A 22,165-nucleotide genomic window follows, 5' to 3' on the forward strand; every position below is an offset into this window, starting at 1 on the left:
TTATCTTGGTCTGAAGTGGAATACAAGCTCTTTGTATGACGTGTCCCCCATTTCCGGTACTCTGGAGAGCGCGAGGTGGTACCTGGATTTGCCTTCTGTTTAGCTGCCGTTATAGGCGACTACTATCTCCGGCTTTGATTTTATTTGATACATGTGACCATATCATCGTAAAGTATGTTTTTTCAATATAGTTTAATCAGATTATTGAAATTTTTTCGGGAGTTTTGCCGTGTTCCGTTCTCTGACTTTGTTGACGATGGAGCGATTCGTGCCACTTGGCTAGTGCGCTTGCTAAATCGAGAGGGAAAGTGGCCGTTCTAAATCCAAACAACGACTGTTCTGGACAAAGGACCCCTTGTCCAACATTCTGATGAAAGATCAGCAAAAGTAAGAAACATTTTATGATGCTATTTCATATATCTGTCGTGCATGTGAACTAGTCGTCGGCGCCCAACGTTTGGGTACTCTAGCTATACCGAAGCTGGATGTCGTAATGAAGTTATTTTTTAGAATTCTAACACTGCGATTTCATTAAGAACTAATGGATCTATCATTTCCTATACAACATGTATTTTTTAGTTATGTTTATGAATAGCTATTTGGTCAGAATATGTGTGTCATAAAAAGTGTCAGAAAAATATCCGAACGTTGTGGGAAATAGTAGCTACGTTAGCAGAATGTATAACCACTGATTTCAGCTCTAAATATGCACATTTTCGAACAAAACATAAGTGTATGTATAACCTGATGTTATAGGACTGTCATCTGATGAAGAATATCAAGGTTAGTCAAAAATTATATATCTTTTGCTTGTTTGTTACGATCGCTAACCTTTTGCTACTGGGAAATGGCATGTGTTTCTGGCTATTGTGGTAAGCTAATATAACGCTATATTGTGTTTTCGCTGTAAAACACTTAATAAATCGGAAATATTGGCTGGAATCACAAGATGCCTGTCTTTCATTTGCTGTACACTATGTATTTTTCAGAAATGTTTTATGATGAGTAATTAGGTATTTGACGTTGGTGTCTGTAATTATTATGGCTGCTTTCGGTGCAATTTCTGATTGTAGCTGCAATGTAAACTATGATTTATACCTGAAATATGCACATTTTTCGAACAAAACATAGATTTATTGAATAACATGTTATAAGACTGTCATCTGATGAAGTTGTTTGTTGGTTAGTTTGGTTGGTTCTTGGTTAGTTAGGTTGGCTTTGTGCATGCTACCTGTGCTGTGAAAAATGTCTGTCCTTTTTTGTATTTGGTGGTGAGCTAACATAAATATACGTGCTGTTTTCGCTGTAAAACATTTAAAAAATCGGACATGTTGGCTGGATTCACAAGATGTGTACCTTTCATTTGCTGTATTGGACTTGTTAATGTGTGAAAGTTAAATATAAAAAAAAAATATCTTTTGAATTTCGCGCCCTGCACTTGAAGTGGCTGTTGTCATAAGTGTACCGACGCCGGGCTGCAGCCATGATAAACTCAATTTCCTGATGCTGGTTTAAAACGTTTCAAATGTTTGGGAGCAGCTTATTGATGTCCTGTACTCATGCTCCTGGATAGCACAACATTTTTTTTGCTCCAGGGACTGAGACATTTCTCACCATTGAACTGTCCAATACAATGGCCGGAGAAGGGAATAGAGAAATCTACCCATTCTTACCCCTCACACAATTTGTTGAACCTTCCACAGGTCCACGAGAAGCAGGATAGCGTACGCCCAGAGAGAGGGAAAGGAGCCAAAACTCGACGACGAAGCATAGTTGGAGTTAGCATCGCCATCACAGACACAGGCAGTCCCAGCAATGAAAGCGCAGGTAGATCAGGCACCAGTGCAGCGAAGCTGTTCCTTATGTCAATCTGCTCCAAACCTCTTGCAGTCACTCCCATCCGCTTAGCAGCATGCCGCTGCTTTCGGTTTCCACGACTACTGACATGGTACCAGCGCTGATTGGAACACTCTTCTTGGTGTTCTCCGTCTACTTCACTACAGGATGGAGGAGGAGAAGCAGATGGAGATGACTTCCTTGGCAGGCAAGTTCCAGGTAGCACTGGCCATTCTGATAGGGAAAGATGACAAGGCCGGGAAACATCCACTAGGCCCGAGCGGTGTCCTACCACAGTTGGCCTAGCTATGCGGCTGAATATTCTCTAGACATTAGGGACATCAGCGTTGATGGGAAACACACTAGACTAGATCCAGAGATTCACTCTGTGGTTAGCGAAGAGGTCCCACCCTGATCCTGGATATAGAGATGTAGGGGATAGGCCTACATAACACCACAGCCTATGGGGAAAGATGACAGAGCTGCATTTGACAGAAAATGAACATCTGCCATCCACAGCCTTCCATCTGCACACACACAATTGGGAGTGGGATGTGTGAGGGAAGAGGTCTGTCTACGCTGACATTGGGATGATGAATACAAAAATAGATGTGGTTGAGGTTAGCTCGCCCAGGGTTGGTGTGATGGTGTCAAGAACAACATGTTCAGAACCACCATTCTGAGAATGATTCATCCTGCAATGGTAGCTATACCACACAACACCAAACACAGTGTGCTTGATTCCATTCAAGAACTAGCCAATGAAGTAGAAAGAATGGGGAATGCTACTGCCACTGCTTTAGAAGCATTAACTGCTGAACTCGTAGCTACACGTACCATGGTCTTACAAACTAGCAGTGGTGGGAAAAGTACCCAATTGTCATACTTGAGTAAAAGTAAAGATACGTTAATAGAAAATGACTAAAGTATTACATATCCTCAACCTTTTAGAGTCCTCTCAGAGAACTTCTGTATGTTACTGTGGGTAATTCCTTTAACAACCCACATGTTTGTCCTGATCTGAAGGTGTGATTAGTCTGATAAATGGGTATCAGGTTACAGATCCGAGGCCAATCTAAGTGATGCGTGATGGAGTTCTGTTGTGCTTGGCCCAAAATGTATTGAGTGTGAATGGTATAAGGGGCATCACATCTTCAGTGCCACTAATGGCACTTTCTGGCAATAGCAAGTCACCAGCAGCACCAATACATGATTAATACTCTAGATGCTAACTAGAGTGCAAAGTCATGGGCAATGAACTGCCTGGATTCTGCAATTGACCTGCATTGGCATTCGTATAATCTCAATCTGTCACCAGTGCCCTGTGGATGCTCTTCAGACCCTAATATGTTAGTACAGGCCTGGGTTAGATATCAGTGAATATAGTCAAATTGAGAATCATATGCCTTCTCACATACAGGCCCTCACCTGAAGAAAAGGGTGTAGAGTCCTTTTGTTGTTCAAGCCCTGATACTGATCACTACCCTATCTTGCCATTCTTGCCATGTCATGATGAGAAGGCACTACATTTACTAAAATAGCAGTTACTTCCTTTGGTGGTAGAACAAAGATAGTATAATCTTTGGACATTGTAAATTGGGCATATAGACCAGGGTTGGTTGATAAGATGAATTAGGTTATTTACAACTGGGGTTGGAGTGAAAAACTACAGGAGGGTCGCTCTCCAGGAACAGGGTTGGAGAGCCCTGATATAGACCGTGCTTGACTTGGACTGAAATTGGTTCCAGTACTCATTTAGGCGCAGTAGCTCCACAATACTTTTGAGCTAATATTCTATAAGAGGAACAGGAGCTCAAGCAGTAGAACAATATGTGGTTCCAGTACTCAGCACTCAAGCACTGCATATATGTTAATGAATAAAAGCTTACACACAGAAGAGTTGAACTGGTCTTAAAGATAATTATTGAAAGCAGTACAACCATGAAAAGTAATTTTAATGATTTGAACGATTTGAACCTTTATTTAACTAGGCAAGTCAGTTAAGAACAAATTCATATTTACAACGACGGCCCACACCGGCCAAACCTGGATGAAGCTGGGCCAATTGTGTGCCGCCCTATGGGACTCCCAATCACTGCAGGTTGTGATACAGCCTGGAGAGCAAAACACGAAGATGGTGTTTTGTGTTCAGCTCCAAGAAGAATACTTGAACGGCAGTTTGTGGACTTCAGTTGTAAATTTGACTGTCGTCAAGAAAATGAAGTATCCAAAACATGATTGATTGAGTGATTGTTATAAATCAATGTAATAACAATGTTGTGAACTCAAGTCATTGTATTACAGTAACTGATATTATATATATGACCACTAGAGGGTAGTGTACCTCGAGTTTTAACCTACATACCACCCCCAAAGATTTTGTCTCCTTCAGTGCCGCCCCTCTCGATAACTTCCGCGTCAACTACATTTCTAATTTACTGTTGTTTTGACTTTATGCTTTTGAAGAAATGGTTCAGAAGACCGACGTGACTCTGGAAATGTAGCTACATTTTGCCTTGATATTTAAGTCTATTGGATTCATAAGGACCTGGATCATAAAATACATCTGGAAACCTTGAAGATAAAAGTAAGGCCAGCACTGATCTGGCTGTCATTATACACTTTCGATTTCAACTTGCTAGCCAGTCATCTAGTAATAAGTTAGCTGACGCATAGTCAGAAAAACACTTGCCAGCCAACTAAATTTTCCACTTCAATTTCAGTACATGTAACGTTACTAACTGTAAAGTTTACAGCTATCTGGTGTCACTGTGTCATTTTGAGATAACAATAGCTAACTTCAATATACTTCAATATTCACAGTAGAGAGAGTAACGTTAGCTACATAGACAGTACACTCAGCTAGCAAGCCAGCTACATTGAAGACAGAACTAGGCCTACCTACAGTGCATTCGGAAAGTATTCAGACCCTTTGACTTTTTCCACATTTTGTTACACTACAGCCTAAAATTGATTAAATAGTTTCCCCCCTCATCAATCTACACACAATACCCCATAATGAAAGCAAAAAAAAGTTTAGACATTTTTGCAAATGTAAAAAAAAAAAATAAAAAAAATTTGATAATCAAATCCAAATGTATTTGTCACATGCGCCAAATACTTACCAACAATGCAGTTTTAAGAACAATACCTACAAAAAATAAGAAAGAAAAGTCACAAATAATTAAAGAGCAGCTGTAAAATAACAATAGCGAGGCTATATACAGGGGGTACCGGTACAGAGTCATTGTGCAGGGGCACCGGTTAGTCGAGGTAATTCAGGTAATATGTACATGTAGGTAGAGTTATTAAAGTGACTATGCATAGATAATAACAGAGAGTAGCAGCAGTGTAAAGGGGGGGGGGGGGGGGGGGGGGCATTGCAAATAGTCTGGGTAGCCATTTGATTAGATGTTCAGGAATCTTATGGCTTGGGGGTAGAAGCTGTTTAGAAGCCTCTTGGATCTAGACTTGGCACTTCGGTACCGCTTGCCGTGCGGTAGCAGAGAGAACAGCCTATGACTATGGTGGCTGGAGTCTTTGACAATTTTTAGGGCCTTCCTCTGACACCGCCTGGTATAGAGGTCCTGGATGGCAGAAAGCTTGACCCCAGTGATGCACTGGTACGCACTACCCTCTGTAGTGCCTTGCGCTCGGAGGCCGAGCAGTTGCCATACCAGGCAGTGATGCAACCCGTCAGGATGCTCTCGATGGTGCAGCTGTAGAACCTTTTGAGGATCTGAGGACCCATGCTAAATATTTTCAGTCTCCTGAGGGGGAATAGGTTTTGTCGTTCACGGACCATTTTAGTTTGTTGGTGATGTGGATGCCAAGGAACTTGAAGCTCTCCACTACAGCCCCGTCGATGAGAATGTGGGTGTGCTCGGTCCTCCTTTTCCTGTAGTCCACAATCATCTCCTTTATCTTGATCATGTTGAGGGAGAGGTTGTTGTTCTTGCACCACACGGTCAGGTCTCTGACCTCCTCCCTATAGACTGTCTCATCGTTGTCGGTGATCAGGCCTACCACTGTTGTGTCATCGGTAAACTTAATGATGGTGTTGGAGTCGTGCCTGGCCCTGCAGTCATGAGTGAACAGGGGGTACAGGAGGCGACTGAGCACGCACCCCTGAGGAGCCCCCGTGTTGAGGGCAGATGTGTTGTTACCTACCCTTACCACCTGGGGGCGATCCGTCAGGAAGTCCAAGATCCAGTTGCATAGGGAGGTGTTTAGTCCCAGGGGTCCTTAGCTTAGTGATGAGCTTTGAGGCCTCTATGGCATTGAACGCTGAGCTGTAGTCAATGAATAGCATTCTCACATAGGTGTTCCTTTTGTCCAGGTGTGAAAGGGCAGTGTGGAATGCAATAGAGATTGCATCATCTGTGGATCTGTTGGGGCGGTATGTACATTGGAGTGGGTCTAGGGTTTCTGGGATAATGGTGTTGATGTGAGCCATGACTAGCCTTTCAAAGTACTTCACGGCTACAGACGTTAGTGCTACGGGTCAGTAGTCATTTAGGCAGGTTACCTTAGTGTTCTTGGGCACAGGGACTATGGTGGTCTGCTTGAAACATGTTGGTATTACAGACTCAGACAGGGAGAGGTTGAAAATGTCAGTGAAGACACTTGCCAGTTGGTCAGAGCATGCTCGGAGTACACGTCCTGGTAATCCGTCTGACCCTACGGTCTTGTGAATGTTGACCTGTTTAAAGGTCTTACTCACATCGGCTGCGGAGATTTATATAAGTATTCAGAACCTTTACTCGGTACTTTGTCGAAGCACATTTGGCAGCGATTTCAGCCTTGAGTCTTCTTGGGTATGACGCTACATGCCTGGCAAACCTGTATTTGGGGAGTTTCATCCCCTCAAGCTCTGTCAGGTTGTATGGGGAGTCGTTGCACAGCTATTTTCAGGTCTCTCCAGAGATGTTAGATCGGGTTCACTCAAGGACATTCAGAGACTTGTCCCGAAGCCACTCCTGCGTGGTCTTGGCCTTGTGCTTAGGGTTGTTGTCCTGTTGGAAGGTGAACCTTCACCCCAGTCTGAGGTCCTGAGCGCTCTGGAGCAGGTTTTCATCAAGGATATCTCTGTACTTTGCTCCGTTCATCTTTCCCTCGTTCCTGACTAGTCTCCCAGTCCCTGCCGCTGAAAAACATCCCCACAGCATGATGCTGCCACCACCATGCTTCACCGTAGGGATGGTGCCAGGTTTCCTCCAGACGTGACCCTTGGCATTCTGGCCTAAGAGTTCAACCTTGGTTTCATCAGACCAGAGAATCTTGTTTCTCATGGTCTGAGAGTCTTTGGGTGCCTTTTGGCAAACTCCAAGCGGGCTGTCATGTGCCTTTTACTGAAGAGTGGCTTCCGTCTGGCCACTCTACCATAAAGGCCTGATTAGTGGAGTGCTGCAGAGATGGTTGTCCTTCCGGAAGGTTCTCCCAGCTCCACAGAGGAACTGTAGAGCTCTGTCAGAGTGACCATCAGGTTATTGGTCACTTCCCTGACCAAGGCCCTTCTCCCCTGATTGCTCAGTTTGGCTGGGCGGCCAGCTCTAGGAAGAGTCTTGGTGGTTCCAAACTTTTTCCATTTAAGAATGATGGAGGCCACTGTGTTCTTGGGGACCTTCAATGCTGCAGAATTTTTTTGGTACCCTTCCCCAGATCTGTGCCTCAACACTATCCTGTCTCGGAGCTCTATGGACAATTCCTTCAACCTCATGGCTTGGTTTTTGTTCTGACTGCGCTGTCAACTGTGGAACTTTATATAGACAGGTGTGTGCTTTTTTCAAATCATGTCCAATCGATTGAATCACAGGTGGACTCCAATCGTGTTGTGGAAACATCTCAAGGATGATCAATGGAAAAAGGATGCACCTGAACTCAATTTCGAGTCTCATAACAACGAGTCTGAATACTTATGTAAATAAGGTATTTCTGTTTTTAATTTGTATAAATTTGCAAACATTTATAAAAAACAGTTTTTGCTTTGTCATTATGGGGTATTGTGTGTAGATTGATGAGGAACATTTATTGTTTAATCCATTTTAGAATACGGCTGTAATGTAACAAAATGTAGAAAAAGTCAAGGGGTCTGAATACTTTCCGAATGTGCTGTATATCAGCCAGAGTTTACCATACTGTCATTATTTATCTCCATCTCTCTCCCCCAGAGTCTGAATGATGAGTACCCAGTCTGTCCCATTTGAGGAGGTGCGGAGGAGAGCGGAGTCCCTCCTATCCTCCTCAGGCTCTGCCCAGGTGGTAAAGGATGATGTCCAGTTCATGGCCAACATCCCCCTGTCCCTGTCTGACAAGTTTCACCACATCACAGCGCAGACCATGGTGACAGAGAACATCACAGGGCACAGAAGGCAGGAGGTGAGGCATGTTTTGACATTCAACTGTATCCCTTGTTTCACATTATGTGCCTCCTTACCGTCTTCACATAGCTATGCTTTCTTTCTCCCTGTCTGCCCTCCTGCTCCCCTCCCTTCCCAGGTCCTAGAGTCTTTGGGTCGGCTGTTTAAAGCCTTGAGTATCCTGGAGAAGTATGGCTGTAACCTGACCAGCCCCAGCAGGCCCAGGTACTGGCGGAGCGTCAAACACAACAACCCAGTTTTCAGGACTACCGTGGACGAAATCAAGGTGAAGAGACAGACAGGCCTCTCTAAACAAATCAAATCAAATGTATTTATATAGCCCTTCTTACATCAGCTGATATCTCAAAGTGCTGTACAGAAACCCAGCCTAAAACCCCAAACAGCAAGCCATGCAGGTGTAGAAGCACCCTGTCAGGAACCTCAAGCCCTATTCTTACAGTACAATGATTGACTTCCTTATGCGTAGTACAGATCACAGAGTCTGAAGGTCATCTCATCCATTGATTTCACTATGAATTGTCAGATGGTTGAAAAGGGGAGTGGATCAATAAGATATGTTTAGAGTGCCTTAGTAGGTCATAGACCTACTGATATTTAAAGCATTTGAGTTGACTTTTTCACTCATTTGAGTCAATGGGCTGCTTTCTTTTCTACAGGGTGGCAAGTCAGTCCTATTTCTTTATGGTTACACCAATCAGCAGCCAGACGGGCTCAGCTTCCCTGATGATGTCACACATCCAGACGTTGAGAAGGTTGCTGCGGTGACCATTGAGGTCATGATCCTGCGCATGGAAATGGACATGCTCATCAAGGTGAGAAATCTATGTTTACATTTGTGTAATTCTCAATTTGAATATGACCACAAAGACATGTTTCCATGTTTGCTCTGTTATGAGGTAATGTGTTGTTTTTTGCCTGTCAGGGTACACATGCTCACCCAGAAATGTACAGCAATATCATCCCATCCCCTAATCTACAGAAGATAACCCAGGTCTGTGTAACGTACAGTTGGTGGTTCATCGGTTCGTCTGTTTCTACCTCTACCTCTTTCTGGTTTTAGTGTTGTTATGCTGACTATTGGCTATTTTACTCTCCTCAGGATGAACCAGAGATGATGTCTGATGCGGTGGTCATTCCACCAGGAGAGGAGCGCGGGGACAGGGGGAAAGACCTTCAGCCGCTATCTCCTCCACCCAAACATGCTACCTGTCCTGGACTAAGTCATGTCCCCACCACTCCTACTGGTGAGACAAGCAGCCATTCCCTGTACCAGTCTACCTGTCACCTTGCCACCTGCCTGCTTTCTGCCCACCAGCATTTAAGTCATCTGGCCAATGTGTTGTACTGTCAGCAGATGACAAACCCCCCCTTATTATTATTATTATTATTTTCTCTCTCTCTCTCTCTCTCTCTCTCTCTCTCTCTCTCTCTCTCTCTCTCTCTCTCTCTCTCTCTCTCTCTCTCCTCTCTCTCTCTCTCTCTCTCTCCTCTCTCTCTCTCTCTCTCTCTCTCTCTCTCTCTCTCTCTCTCTCTCTCTCTCTCTCTCTCTCTCTCTCTCTCTCTCTCTCTCTCTCTCTCTCTCTCTCTCTCTCTCTCTCTCTCTCTCTCTCTCTCTCTCTCTCAAAGATGGGATGTGTGATTTGTGCGGTGCCACTCCCGCTCTCCTCTGCCCGGCCTGTGGTTCTCTTCCTTTCTGTCAGTCATGTGACCTCCTCTACCACCTCCACCCGTCCAGAGCCAATCACAGGAGAGATAGAATACAGGGTAAGATATGGGTCATAGCTTTGACCATCATTTCAGCTCAAATGTAACTTTTTAACCTCGATTTCTTTGAATATTCCATCCAATCAATATGTAAAGTAACACTGATCATCTTTTTAAACCCCCCCCCCCCCCCCCCCCCCCGTAGAGACCTGTATCCTCTGTGGTGTGTCCCAAGTCTCTGCCCATTGCTCCACCTGTTCTCAGAGGCTGTGTCTGGAGTGTGACAGACTGTACCATTCTCACCCTGACCGCGGGGGTCACAACAGGACAGTGGTTTCCCATGCCAAACCAAAAAGAGCTTTAAGGTTAGAAATTAGGAAGGGTTAATATTTTACTCCACACGCGCACTCACTCACGTCACTCACTCACTCACTCACTCACTCACACCAAATCACTTCTTCCTCTCACTCGCATTTCTTCTCTTTTTCAGCCACTCTCTTTCCTTGTGGGAGTGTGCTCAGTGCACTACAGTCAACGAGGTGAAGGCCGTGCTCTGTGTGACCTGTGAACGACCCCGACTTGCCCTCGCTTCCCTTATAGTTCAGGAGGACCCGGGGCAACCGCCATCCAGCACAGGTCACATTCCATATACACGGGTCGACTGATGAATAGTTTTCATGTGACGTTCATTAAAACAACATGTCAGTCACCTATCCTATCCTGTTTGAGGTGTTCACATCATCTGTGCCTCTATAGCATTGATAATACATCAGTAATGTAATTATACAGACATAGCTAGAAACTGAGCTAGATCAATACCAGGTTATCTGTTTATCTAGTCTATCTGACCTCTCTTGTAGAGTGGCAGTGTAAGAGCTGTACTGTCGTGAACCAGGGCAGCAGTATACTGTGTGAGGTGTGTGAGCGCCCCCGTCTGGCCACCCGTCCCTCTATCACGCCAGTACTCCCCAGTACTCCAGTACTCCTCAGTACTCCAGTACTCCCCAGTACTCCAGTACTCCTCAGTACTCCGGTACTCTCCACGCCAGGACCCACGTCAGATAACGAAACAGAGGTTTGACCCCCCAGTGGTTTAAATACTCTCTACAATTGGAATGCTCCGTGAGACAATCATTCCAGCGTATCTTTTCTGTTTTAATCTTTCACTCCCCCCCTCCCATGCTGTCTCTCTCGCTCTTTAGTGGATGTGTCAGTTCTGCACCTATGTGAACGCTCAGCCTGTAGTGGTTTGTGAGATGTGCAACTTGCCGTGTAAAGATCCTGCAGTCACCAGCCTCAAGTCCCTCCCCCTGCAGTCTCCAATCAAAGACTTAGCCTCACCTTCTTCTACGCCCCAACTCCGTCCCCAGATCCCTCCCAGGGTGAACATCCACATCAAGAGACAGAACCTGATGAGGGATGAAGGGCTGAAACTCGTCCATCAATTACGAGTAGGTGGAGTACAAATGGACACAATGTGAATTAAAACCAGATTAACTGCTACTATGTTTTCTAACTTTTAAGCTAATGTTCTTCCTCAGGAGGGAGAGAAAAATGGAGTGGGCCCAGAGGAGGTCTACGCAGCCCTTTGCGTTTCTGGGGGAAGCAACGTCAACCCCTGCGATTGGCTGAAATCAGAGCTGCCCCACCTTCTGGATGAGATCTGTGCCATGGCGGCTTCAGCTGCTTTGCAGAACTACAAAGCAGAGGTTTCTGGGCCGCAGGATACCACCGAGCGGGATGGAGGTTCGACAGAGCAGCAGAGTCCCAGTGTGCTGCTGTGTGAGGGGGTGCGGCTGTCCAGGGTTGAGGCCAAGCAGGCATGGCTGGCAGCAGGAGGCGACACTGAGAGAGCAGTCCGTCAGCTGCTCAGAGACAGACAGGTCAAGGTGAGAACCAGACATGTCACCTGACCCAAATAGTCACTCTAGACAGATATGACTAAATACTTTTGATATCAACTCAAGTAACCAAGATCTTAGAGTTGACTGAGTTAGTCTGTTTAAGCCTATATGCAAAGTACATCCACTGCAGTATCCAGTCCGACTGCGTCTGTCTCTGGTGTGTGTAGATGCGCGAGCTGCGTTCTCTGGGTTTCCGGGAGGCGTCCCAGTGTGAGGAGGCTCTGCGTCTGAGTGGAGGAGAGGTGCAGGGGGCTCTGTCCGTGCTGCAGCGGCCCCTCCTGGAGCCCTTCCACCAGCGCATCTGGAGCGACCAGCCAGAGGCCCCTATCGATGCCAAGAGCCCCGACAAACAGGTGTGTGTGTACACGAGAGCCAGCAGAACTCAATGAACTACATTTTTCAAGACCACACACACAAAACAAATAACCTGATTGTTAATCACCATGAACCTACATTGTGTTACCTCAGCGGATGTGCAGGCGCCTGCTGGCGTTGTACGAGCTGCCCAGCTGGGGGCGCTGTGAGCTGGCCCTGTCTCTACTCCAGGAGCCTGATGCCCAGTACTCCCTGGAGGACGTCATCCAGGCCGTCAAAGAGTCCCAGGACAGGGAGTTCCTCCGCCGCCTCCTTAACAACGAGTGCCCCTGCTGCCTCAGCATCTTCCCCCACAGCAAGGTGGGCTGCTAGGGCTCTGTCTGTCTTTGCCTTGGGGTGGATGATGAGCTCTTATTACCTCCTCCCTGTATCTGTATTGCCTTGTCAGTCAATAGTCCTATGGACTTTAAATTGTTCCTTTTTATCCTGTATGAATTCTCTGTACCTCTCACAGATGCAGTCCCTGACCTCGTGTCAGTGCTCGGTGTGCCACGAGTGTTTCACGCAGCACTTCACCATCGCTGTAAGAGACAAACACATCAGAGACATGGTGTGTCCCGTGTGTGCAGGACCAGACATCAACGACCCCGAGCACCTGGACAGCTACTTCTCTACCCTGGACATCCAGGTACATACTAGAGAAAGAAAGATTTAGAGATATAATGGAGGAAGGTTATTTTCTACATTTGACTTTTAGCAGACAGTCTAATTACAGTAGTGCATTCATCTTAAGATAGCTAGGTGGGACAACCACATCACAGGCATAGTAAGCACATTTTCCCTCAAAGTAGCTATCAGCAAAGTCAGTGCTAGTAGGGGGGAAAGTTAAGTGTGAGTGTGAGTTGTTTTGTTTTTTGTTGGGGGAGAGTGGTGCAGTGGGATTATTTAAGATACTCTTTGAGAGGTAGGTTTTCAGATGTTTTATGAAGATGGGCAGGTACTCTGCTGTCCTAGATTCATGGGGAAGCTGGTTCTACCATTGGGGTGCCAGGAGAGAGAAGAGCTTGGACTGGGCTGAACGGAGTACTTGGGTTGGGGTGTAGGGTTTGAGCAGAGCCTGAAGGTAGGGAGGGACAGTTCCTCTTGCTGTTCCATAGGTAAGCACCATGGTATTGTAGTGGACTCGAGCTTTGATTGGAAGCCAGTGGCGTGTGCGGAGGAGCGGGGTGAACAGAAAGCGGGCTGCATCATTCTGGATAACTTGCAGGGGCCTGATGGCACCAGCCACCGAGTTGCAGTAGTCCAGACGAGAGATGAAAGTGCCTGGATTAGGACCTGCACTGCTTCCTGTGTGATGTAGGGTCGTACTCTACAGATGTTGTAGAGCATGAACCTGCAGGAGCGAGTCACTGCTTTGATGTTTGCAGAGAACGACAGGGTGTTGTCCAGGGTCAAGCCAAGGTTTTTTGCACTCCGGAAGGGGGACACTGTGGAGTTGTCAACCGTGATGGAGAGGTCTTGGAGCAGGCAGGCCTTCCCCGGGAGGAAGAGCAGCTCCATTTTGTCGAGGTTGAGATTGAGGTAGTGGGCCGACATCCAAGCTGAGATATTTGCTAGGCATGCAGAGAGGAGGACTGCCTTGAGAGGAAGACTGACGTGAGATTAGTCGGCAAACAGCCTCTAGTAAAGGTGAGGTCAAGCGTATTGCCTGCCTCATGAGGGGTTGGGGATTGGGAAAGGGTGAGGTCAAAAGGTAAGGTAAGAAAGGGAAAGAAGGCCTCCCGGGTGGCGCAGTGGTCTAGGGCACCAGAGTCTCTGGGTTCGCGCCCAGGCTCTGTCGCAGCCGGCCGCGACCGGGAGGTCCGTGGGGCGACGCACAATTGGCATAGCGTCGTCCGGGTTAGGGAGGGTTTGGCCGGTAGGGATATCCTTGTCTCATCGCGCTCCAGCGACTCCTGTGGCGGGCCGGGCGCAGTGCGCGCTAACCAAGGGGGCCAGGTACACGGTGTTTCCTCCGACACATTGGTGCGGCTGGCTTCCGGGTTGGAGGCGCGCTGTGTTAAGAAGCAGTGCGGCTTGGTTGGGTTGTGCTTCGGAGGACGCATGGCTTTCAACCTTCGTCTCTCCCGAGCCCGTACGGGAGTTGTAGCGATGAGACAAGATAGTAATTACTAGCGATTGGATACCACGAAAATTGGGGAGAAAATGGGATAAAATTTAAAAAAAGAAAAAAAAAAGAAAGGGAAAGAAATTAATTGAAGGCAGACGTCGGGAGGTTAAAGTCACCCAGTACCAAGAACAGTGAGCCATCTTCAGGAAATTAGGAAATCAAGGTGTCAAGCTCATTGAGGAACTCTCTAAGGGCACCTGGTGGGCGATACAGTAGATGACAATAATGTTAAGCTTGAGTGGACAAGTGACCGTGACAGCATATAATTCAAATAAGGAGCTGGACAGGTGAGAGAGGGAGAAAAGAGAAAATCTCCATTTAGGATGAATGCGTAGCCCTGTGCCACCACCGCAACGACCAGATTCTGTCAGGCTATGAGAGAAAATGTAGTCAGATGAAGAGAGAGCAGCGGAAGTAACAGTGTTCTCTGTGATGATGTCTCCATCAGGGCCAAAAAGTCTAGGGACTGAAGGGCAGCATAGGCTGAGATTAACTTGGTGATCTTTACCGCAGATCAGCAGTTCCAAACGCTGCCGGAAAGCAGGAATTCCACATGGTTGTGCGCGCAGGGTACACTAAATTAGAATGGTTGCAGCCAAGGGATGGGGAGAGTCTGTAAAGCCTACAGGGAGAGGGGCAAACTGGGATAGAAAACACATAGTTGCCAAAACTACAAACCGCTGACTGATTACCAAAACAACAGTCACAAATTGCCCTGCCCCTTCATCCTGGTTGATGTGTCAACAATCATCTGCAAGCTATGAGCAGTGAGCAGTTCACACACCAAGTAGGCTATTGGGAAGACAGGCAGCACCTAAAGTAGATGGCCCTAGCTAGCAAAAAAACAGTACTAGAGAGCAACATATTAAAGGGATACTTGATGCCCTTTATCTACTTCCACATAGTCAGATGAATTTGTGGATACCATTTGTATGTCTCTGTGTCCAGTATGAACGAAGTTGGAGGTAGTTTCGCGAGACAATGCTAACTAGTGTTAGCACTGTGACTGGAAGTCTATGGGAATCTGCAAGCATGCTAGTACAGTTGAAGTCTGAAGTTTACATACACCTTAGCCAAATACATTTAAACTCAGTTTTTCACAATTCCTGACATTTAATCCTGGTAAAGAATCCCTGTTTTAGGTGAGTTAGGATCACCACTTTATTTTAAGAATGTGAAATGTCAGAATAATAGTAGAGAGAAAGATTTATTTCAGCTTTTATTTCTTTCATCACATTCCCAGTGGGTCAGAAGTTTACATACACTCAATTAGTATTTGGTAGCATTGACTTTAAATTGTTTAATTTGGGTCAAACATTTCAGGTAGCCTTCCACAAACTTCCCACAATAAGTTGGGTGAATGTTTGGCCATTCCTCCTGACAGAGCTGGTGTAACTGAGTCTGGTTTGTAGGCCTCCTTGCTCGCACACACTTTTTCAGTTCTGCCCACAAATGTTCTATGGAACTGAGGTCAGGGCTTTGTGATGGCCACTCCAATACCTTGACTTGTTGTCCTTAAGCCATTTTGCCACAACTTTGGAAGTATGCTTGGGGTCATTGTCCATTTGGAAGACCCATTTGCGACCAAGCTTTAACTTCCTGACTGATGTCTTGAGATGTTGCTTCAATATATCCACGTAATTTTCCTACCTCATGATGCCATCTATTTTGTGAAGTGCACCAGTCCCTCCTGCAGCAAAGCAGCCTCACAACATGATGCTGCCACTCCCGTGCTTCAAGGTTGGGATGGTGTTCTTCAGCTTGCAAGCCTCCCCCGTTTCCCTCCAAACATAATGGTCATTATGGCCAAACAGTTCTATTTTTGTTTCATCAGACCAGAGGACATTTCTCCAAAAAGTACAATCTTTGTCCCCATGTGCAGTTGCAAACCGTAGTCTGGCTTTTTTTATGGTGGTTTTGGAGCAGTGGCGTCTTCCTTGCTGAGCGGCCTTTCAGGTTATGTCGATATAGGACTCGTTTTACTGTGGATATAGATACTTTTGTACCCATTTCCTCCAGCATCTTCACAAGGTCCTTTGCTGTTGTTCTGGGATTGATTTGCACATTTCATCTCTAGGAGACAGAACGTGTCTCCTTCCTGAGTTGTATGACGGCAGCCTGGTCCCATGGTGTTTATACTTGCGTACTATTGTTTGTACAGATGAACGTGGTACCTTCAGGCGTTTGGAAATTGCTCCCAAGGATGAACCAGACTTGTGGGGGTTCACAATTTTCTTTGTGAGGTCTTCGCTGATTTCTTTTAATTTTCCAATGATGTCAAGCAAAGAGGCACTGAGTTTGAAGGTAGGCCTTGAAATACATCCACAGGTATACCTCCAATTGACTCAAATGTTGTCAATTAGCCTATCAGAAGCTAGCCATGGCATACTTTTCTGGAATTTTCCAAGCTGTTTAAAGGCACAGTCAACTTGCTGTATGTAAACTTGTGACCCACTGGAATTGTGATACATTGAATTATAAGTGAAATAATCTGTCTGTAAACAATTGTTGGAAAAATGACAAAGTAGATGTCCTAACCGACTTGCCAAAACTATAGTTTGTTAACAAGACATTTGTGGAGTGGTTGAAAAACGAGTTTTAATGACTCCAACCTAAGTGTATGTAAACTTCCGACTTCAACTGTATATATCCATAGACTTCCAGCCATTGTGCTAATGCTAGTTGGCATTGGCTCTTGAAACGACTTGTTCTTCCTTTATACTGGACACAGAGACATACAAGTGGTATCCACAAGTTCATCTGACTCTGGGGAAGTAGATAAATGGCCTCATTGTCAAAATCCCAAAGTATCAATTTAAGACAAAAATGATATGATCTTCAAAAAATCCCTGTTTGAGATTTCTGGAATTTTGCAACCCTATTAGGGATATAGGCAAATGGAAATGGGGAGATCTTGTGTTGCTGAAGCTCGGTCTATTATATGGTTATTACATAGTTATTGATGTTGTGTGTTTAGCTGCGAGACTGTCTGGATCGTGAGGTGTACGAGCTCTTCCACAAGAAGCTGATGGAGCATGCTCTGATGAAAGACCCCATGTTCCTGTGGTGTTGTCACGTGAGTGGGTTTCTAACCAGCTCCATCACTTATAAAGTTACTTCTCTACTGAACTTTTCACCCACCCCTCTCTTCTCCTCCCTCCTCTTTCTTCCTCAGTGCACCTTTGGGTTTATCTATGATGGAAACCAGTTCAAAGTCACCTGTCCCACGTGTATGAAGAGCTTTTGCAACCAATGCAAAAAGCCTGTAAGTACAAAAGATACATGTTGTTGCCTTGCCTGCCATCTATTGTGTCATTTCATAGCTACATGTATGTGGGACCTAAATAATGATGCCTGTCTCTCTCTCCATCTTTCTTTATCCTTCTCCCTCACTCTCTCCCCATCTCTCTCACGCTCTCTCGCCCCCCTCCCCCTCTCTGTCAGTGGGAAGCTCAGCACCAGGATGTATCCTGTGAGCAGTTCCAGTTATGGAAGAGAGAGAATGACCCTGACTACCAGAGACAGGGGCTGGCCGGGTTCCTGCGGGACAATGGCATCAGTGAGTCAGTCAGCCTAGACATTCTGCAGTTATTGGCCCATATTCACAAAGAGTTTTAGAGTAGGTGCTGATCTAGGATCAGATTTCCCTTTTAGATCACAATGAATAAGATTATATGGACAGACAGGACCTGATCCTAGATCACACAATGCCATCTCACCACCATCATCATTATTATAACACCAGGACGTGGCCCTTCTTCTCATCTCTCTCCGTAGCCTGTCCTCACTGCAGGTTCCAGTATGCCTTGACCAAAGGGGGCTGCATGCACTTCAGCTGCTCCCAATGCAGATACCAGTTCTGCAGCGGCTGCAACAATCCCTTCCACACTGTAAGTCACGCACAGGGATATTATCTAGGACAGTGGTTCCCATCCTTTTTTGGTTACTGTACCACCAACTGAATTTTGCTCTGCCCGGAGTACCCTTGAAGTACCCCCTCATGTGCATTTTACCAGTAGGCCTATGGTCTCATGAATATTCTCAAGTACCCCCTGGTTAGGAACCACTGATCTAGTACAGAATGTCTTACTAAATGGATTCAGTAAGAGGGAATGATCTCTCTTTCTGCCAGGGCTTTCTCATCATCCATCCTCATGTCTGTTTCCTTTCTCTCTTTCCCTTTTTCACCCCTTTCCCTCCCTCTCCCTCCCTTCCCGTCAGACGGCGTGTAAGACAATCCAGTGTAAAATCACAGGTCTCCATGCTCATCACCCACGAGACTGTCTCTTCTACCTCAGGGACTGGGAGCCTGTCAGACTACAGGCCCTGCTGCAGGTACAGAGACAAGGAATGTTCTGGGAACGTTACAGGGGAAATGTTTGGGGAACGTTACAAAGGGAATGTTCGGGTAACGTAACAGACTGAATGTTCTGGGAACGTTACAAAGGGAATGTTCGGGTAACGTAACAGACTGAATGTTCTGGGAACGTTACATGGGAAATGTTCTGGGAACGTTACAGGGCTGTCATTTCAATGTTGTGTTTCTGAGGTGGTGTTTGTATTTTGTCCACAGAGGAATGCTGTTGTGTTCAACACAGACCCCCCTAATGGGACACAGACTGGTGAGAGTGACCTCTTGTTTATCCTCACAGTGCATTCAGAAAGTATTCAGACCCCTTGACCTTTTCCACATTTTGTTACATTACAGCCTTATTCTAAAATGTATTATAGTTTTTTTCACTCAATCTACACACAATGCCCCATAATGACAAAGCACTTTTTTTTGTTGCAAATTCATTAAAAATACAAATATATCACATTTACATAAGTATTCAGAACCTTTACTCAGTACTTTGTTGAAGCACCTTTGGCAGCGATTTCAGCCTCAAGTCTTGAGTATGATGCTACAAGCTTGGCACACTTGTATTTGGGGAGTTTCTCCCATTCTTCTCTGCAGATCCTCTCAAGCTCTGTCAGGTTGGATGGGGAGCGTCGCTGCACAGCTATTTTCAGGTCTCTCCAGAGATGTTAGATCGGGTTCAAGTCCGGCCTCTGGCTGGGCCACTCAAGGACATTCAAAGACTTGTCCCGAAGCCACTCCTGCGTTGTCTTGGCTGTGTGCTTAGGGTTGTTGTCCTGTTGGAAGGTAAACCTTTGCCCCAGTCTAAGGACCTGAGCACTCTGGAGCAGGTTTTTATCAAGGAAACCTCTGTACTCCGTACATCTTTCTCTTGATCCTGACGAGTCTCCCAGTCCCTGCCACTGAAAAACATCCCCACAGCATGATACTGCCACCACCATGCTTCACCGTAGGGATGGTGCCGGGTTTCTTCCAGATTTGACGCTTGGCATTCAGGCCAAACAGTTCAATCTTGGTTTCATCAGACCTTTTGGCAAACTCCAACCAGGCTGTCATGTGCCTTTTACGGAGGAGTGGCTTCCATCTGGCCCTCTACCATAAAGGCCTGATTGGTGGAGCTGCAGAGATAGTTGTCCTTCTGGATGGTTCTCCCATCTCCACAGAGGAACTCTAGAGCTCTGTCAGAGTGACCATCAGGTTCTTGGTCATCTCCCCGACCAAGGCCCTTCTCCCCCGATTGCTCAGTTTGGCCGGACGGCCAGCTCTGGGAAGAGTCTTGGTGGTTCAAAACTTCTTCCATTTAAGATTGATGGAGGCCATTGTATTCTTGGGGACCTTCAATGCTGCAGAAATGTTTTGGTACCCTTCCCCAGATCTGTGACTTGACACAATCCTGTTCTCGGAGCTTTACGTACAATTCCTTCGACCTCATGGCTTGGTTTTTGCTCTGATGTGCACTGTCAACTGTGGGACCTTATATAGACAGATGTGTGCTTTTCTAAGTCATGTCCAATCAATTGAATTTACCACAGTTGGACTCCAATCAAGTTGTAGAAACATCTCAAGGATGATCGATGGAAACAGGATTCACCTGAGCTCATTTTTGAGTCTCATAGCAAAGAGTCTGAATACTTATCTAAATAAGGTTTTTATGTTTTTGCAAAAATGTCAAAAAAAACAGTTTTTGCTTTGTCATTATGGGGTATTTATTATGTGTAGATTGCTGAGGGGTTTTATTTATGTAATCATTTGTAGAATACATTTATTTGGAAAAGGTGTAGGGGTCTGAATACTTTCCAAAGGCACTGTACACTGTTAGCACTGAGGCGGTGTGCCCTAGCACACCACCGTTGTGTTGGGCAGTTTGTTTTTTTATTTTTATAAATGTGCAAAAATTCTTAAAATCCTGTTTTCGCTTTGTTATTATGGGGTATTGTGTGCAGATTAATGAGTACATTTGTTTATAAAATCAAATTTTAGAATGAGGCTGTAACGTAACAAAATGTGGAAAAAGTCAAGGGTTCTGAATACTTTCAAAATGCGCTGTATGTGAGAACTTTAGTCTTTTTTTTCCTCTTTCTGCCCATACTTTCATTTTATCTTTCTGTGTGACTCAGACGCATGTGGAGTGATGGAGCAGAAGGATGAGGGAGGTCAGCAGATTGACTCACCCTGTGGAGTCCAAACTCAGCCAGAAGAAGCTGGACTCTGCGAGTGAGTCACACACACACAAACTATCTAATTGTTATTTGTGCACTACCACACACATATCCTGTGGGTTTAATTGTATTGTAGACATGCCATGAGAAGTTCATGATATTCACTTTTAAACAACCTTTGTTGGCTGTTAAGCTGTTCTTGCTTTGTCTCCGTTTGTGGCCATTGTTCTCACTATGTCTCTGTGGCCATTGCAGTAAACACTACAGAGAGTACCTGGTTAGTCTCATTAACGGACACACCCTGGACCCCGCTCTTCTCTATGACCAACAAGAGGTGACAGTTGCCTGCAGGAGGTACCAGGTGGAGGAGCAACAAGGGGAGGGGGAGGACGACCGGGTGTACCAGGATCGACTGCTGAAGGTCAGTCGTCCATCACTCAGTTAGGCTTGTGGCCTCGCTGGAAGTTTGCACTAAATAGTTTCAATGTTCATTTTGATGTCGTGTTTTTGTTGTGGTTCAGATTGTGTGAAAGTGTATACAACTCTTTCTTTACAGAAACTGATGGAAGTTCCACTTGGAGAAAAGGTTCCTCGGATGAGATGAAGACTGATTTAAAATATTTTATTAACCATTCTAAGGCAAGTACAGGTATCCTATTTGCAAACAGCATCAAGTGAAGGAGTCAGGTTTCAAACCTCCCACCACATAGCATTACCAACCAACCAGTTATATTACATCTCATTGAAGTTTAACATGTTTTGTTCTTTACATGTTACATCTATAGTTACTAGTATCAAAATGCCTCTCTAAGGATATAGTTGCAAAGACAGACTGACAAGAAAGGCTAATCAACAACTGTCTTTCTTGTTTATTTTTTATTAAAGTTAAAAAATATTTTTTCAATATGTCACTAAACAACTTAAGAAATAACCAGAAGGTGTTTGTCAACTTAAACATGACAGTCTATATTTTGAGATATTATACAAAGTGTAAATGCAGGGTATACCATGTAATAAATAGGCTACTCATGCAATAAAGTATTTTATTGATTTGAAAATTACTTTTATGACAGGTCTCATTTTTCTATTCTCAATTGCTGTCTCTGGGGGTGCGTTCCAAACACGTACAGTCCACTTACCCTCCCTTGGGGGAATCCCCGCGGCCATGTTTGCCGTCAGTCCAAACAATTAGCCAAGCAAGGGAAGTTGACAATGTAAGACCCTCAGCCCTCGTTTGTGATCGAGTGTGCAATTCTGTTCACTTCGCGACCTGAAACACCCCATAATTAAATGTGTGATGATTGAACATCACCTAAGAAAAGTCAGCCAAAACTTAA

The 22,165-nt window shown here is 45.3% G+C and overlaps 1 protein-coding gene across 1 annotated transcript; it reads left to right on the forward strand.

Moving 5' to 3' along the window:
• The first annotated feature begins 4,241 nt into the window (after positions 1–4,241).
• LOC120050990 (E3 ubiquitin-protein ligase RNF31-like) lies at positions 4,242–21,890 on the forward strand. Its single transcript, XM_038997551.1, has 24 exons — positions 4,242–4,423; positions 8,007–8,214; positions 8,335–8,481; positions 8,873–9,028; positions 9,139–9,207; positions 9,316–9,460; positions 9,843–9,980; positions 10,126–10,285; positions 10,411–10,556; positions 10,781–10,995; positions 11,123–11,371; positions 11,462–11,809; positions 11,992–12,177; positions 12,293–12,499; positions 12,654–12,827; positions 17,287–17,385; positions 17,485–17,574; positions 17,754–17,868; positions 18,087–18,199; positions 18,531–18,644; positions 18,883–18,931; positions 20,787–20,883; positions 21,084–21,249; positions 21,385–21,890. The coding sequence occupies exons 2-24, from the start codon at positions 8,014–8,016 to the stop codon at positions 21,430–21,432; spliced, it is 3,432 nt and encodes a 1,143-aa protein (XP_038853479.1). The 5' UTR covers positions 4,242–4,423; positions 8,007–8,013; the 3' UTR covers positions 21,433–21,890.
• Positions 21,891–22,165: the final 275 nt, after the last annotated feature.

This window comes from Salvelinus namaycush, chromosome 7, assembly GCF_016432855.1.
Source record: "Salvelinus namaycush isolate Seneca chromosome 7, SaNama_1.0, whole genome shotgun sequence".
Taxonomy (NCBI): Eukaryota; Metazoa; Chordata; class Actinopteri; order Salmoniformes; family Salmonidae; genus Salvelinus; species Salvelinus namaycush.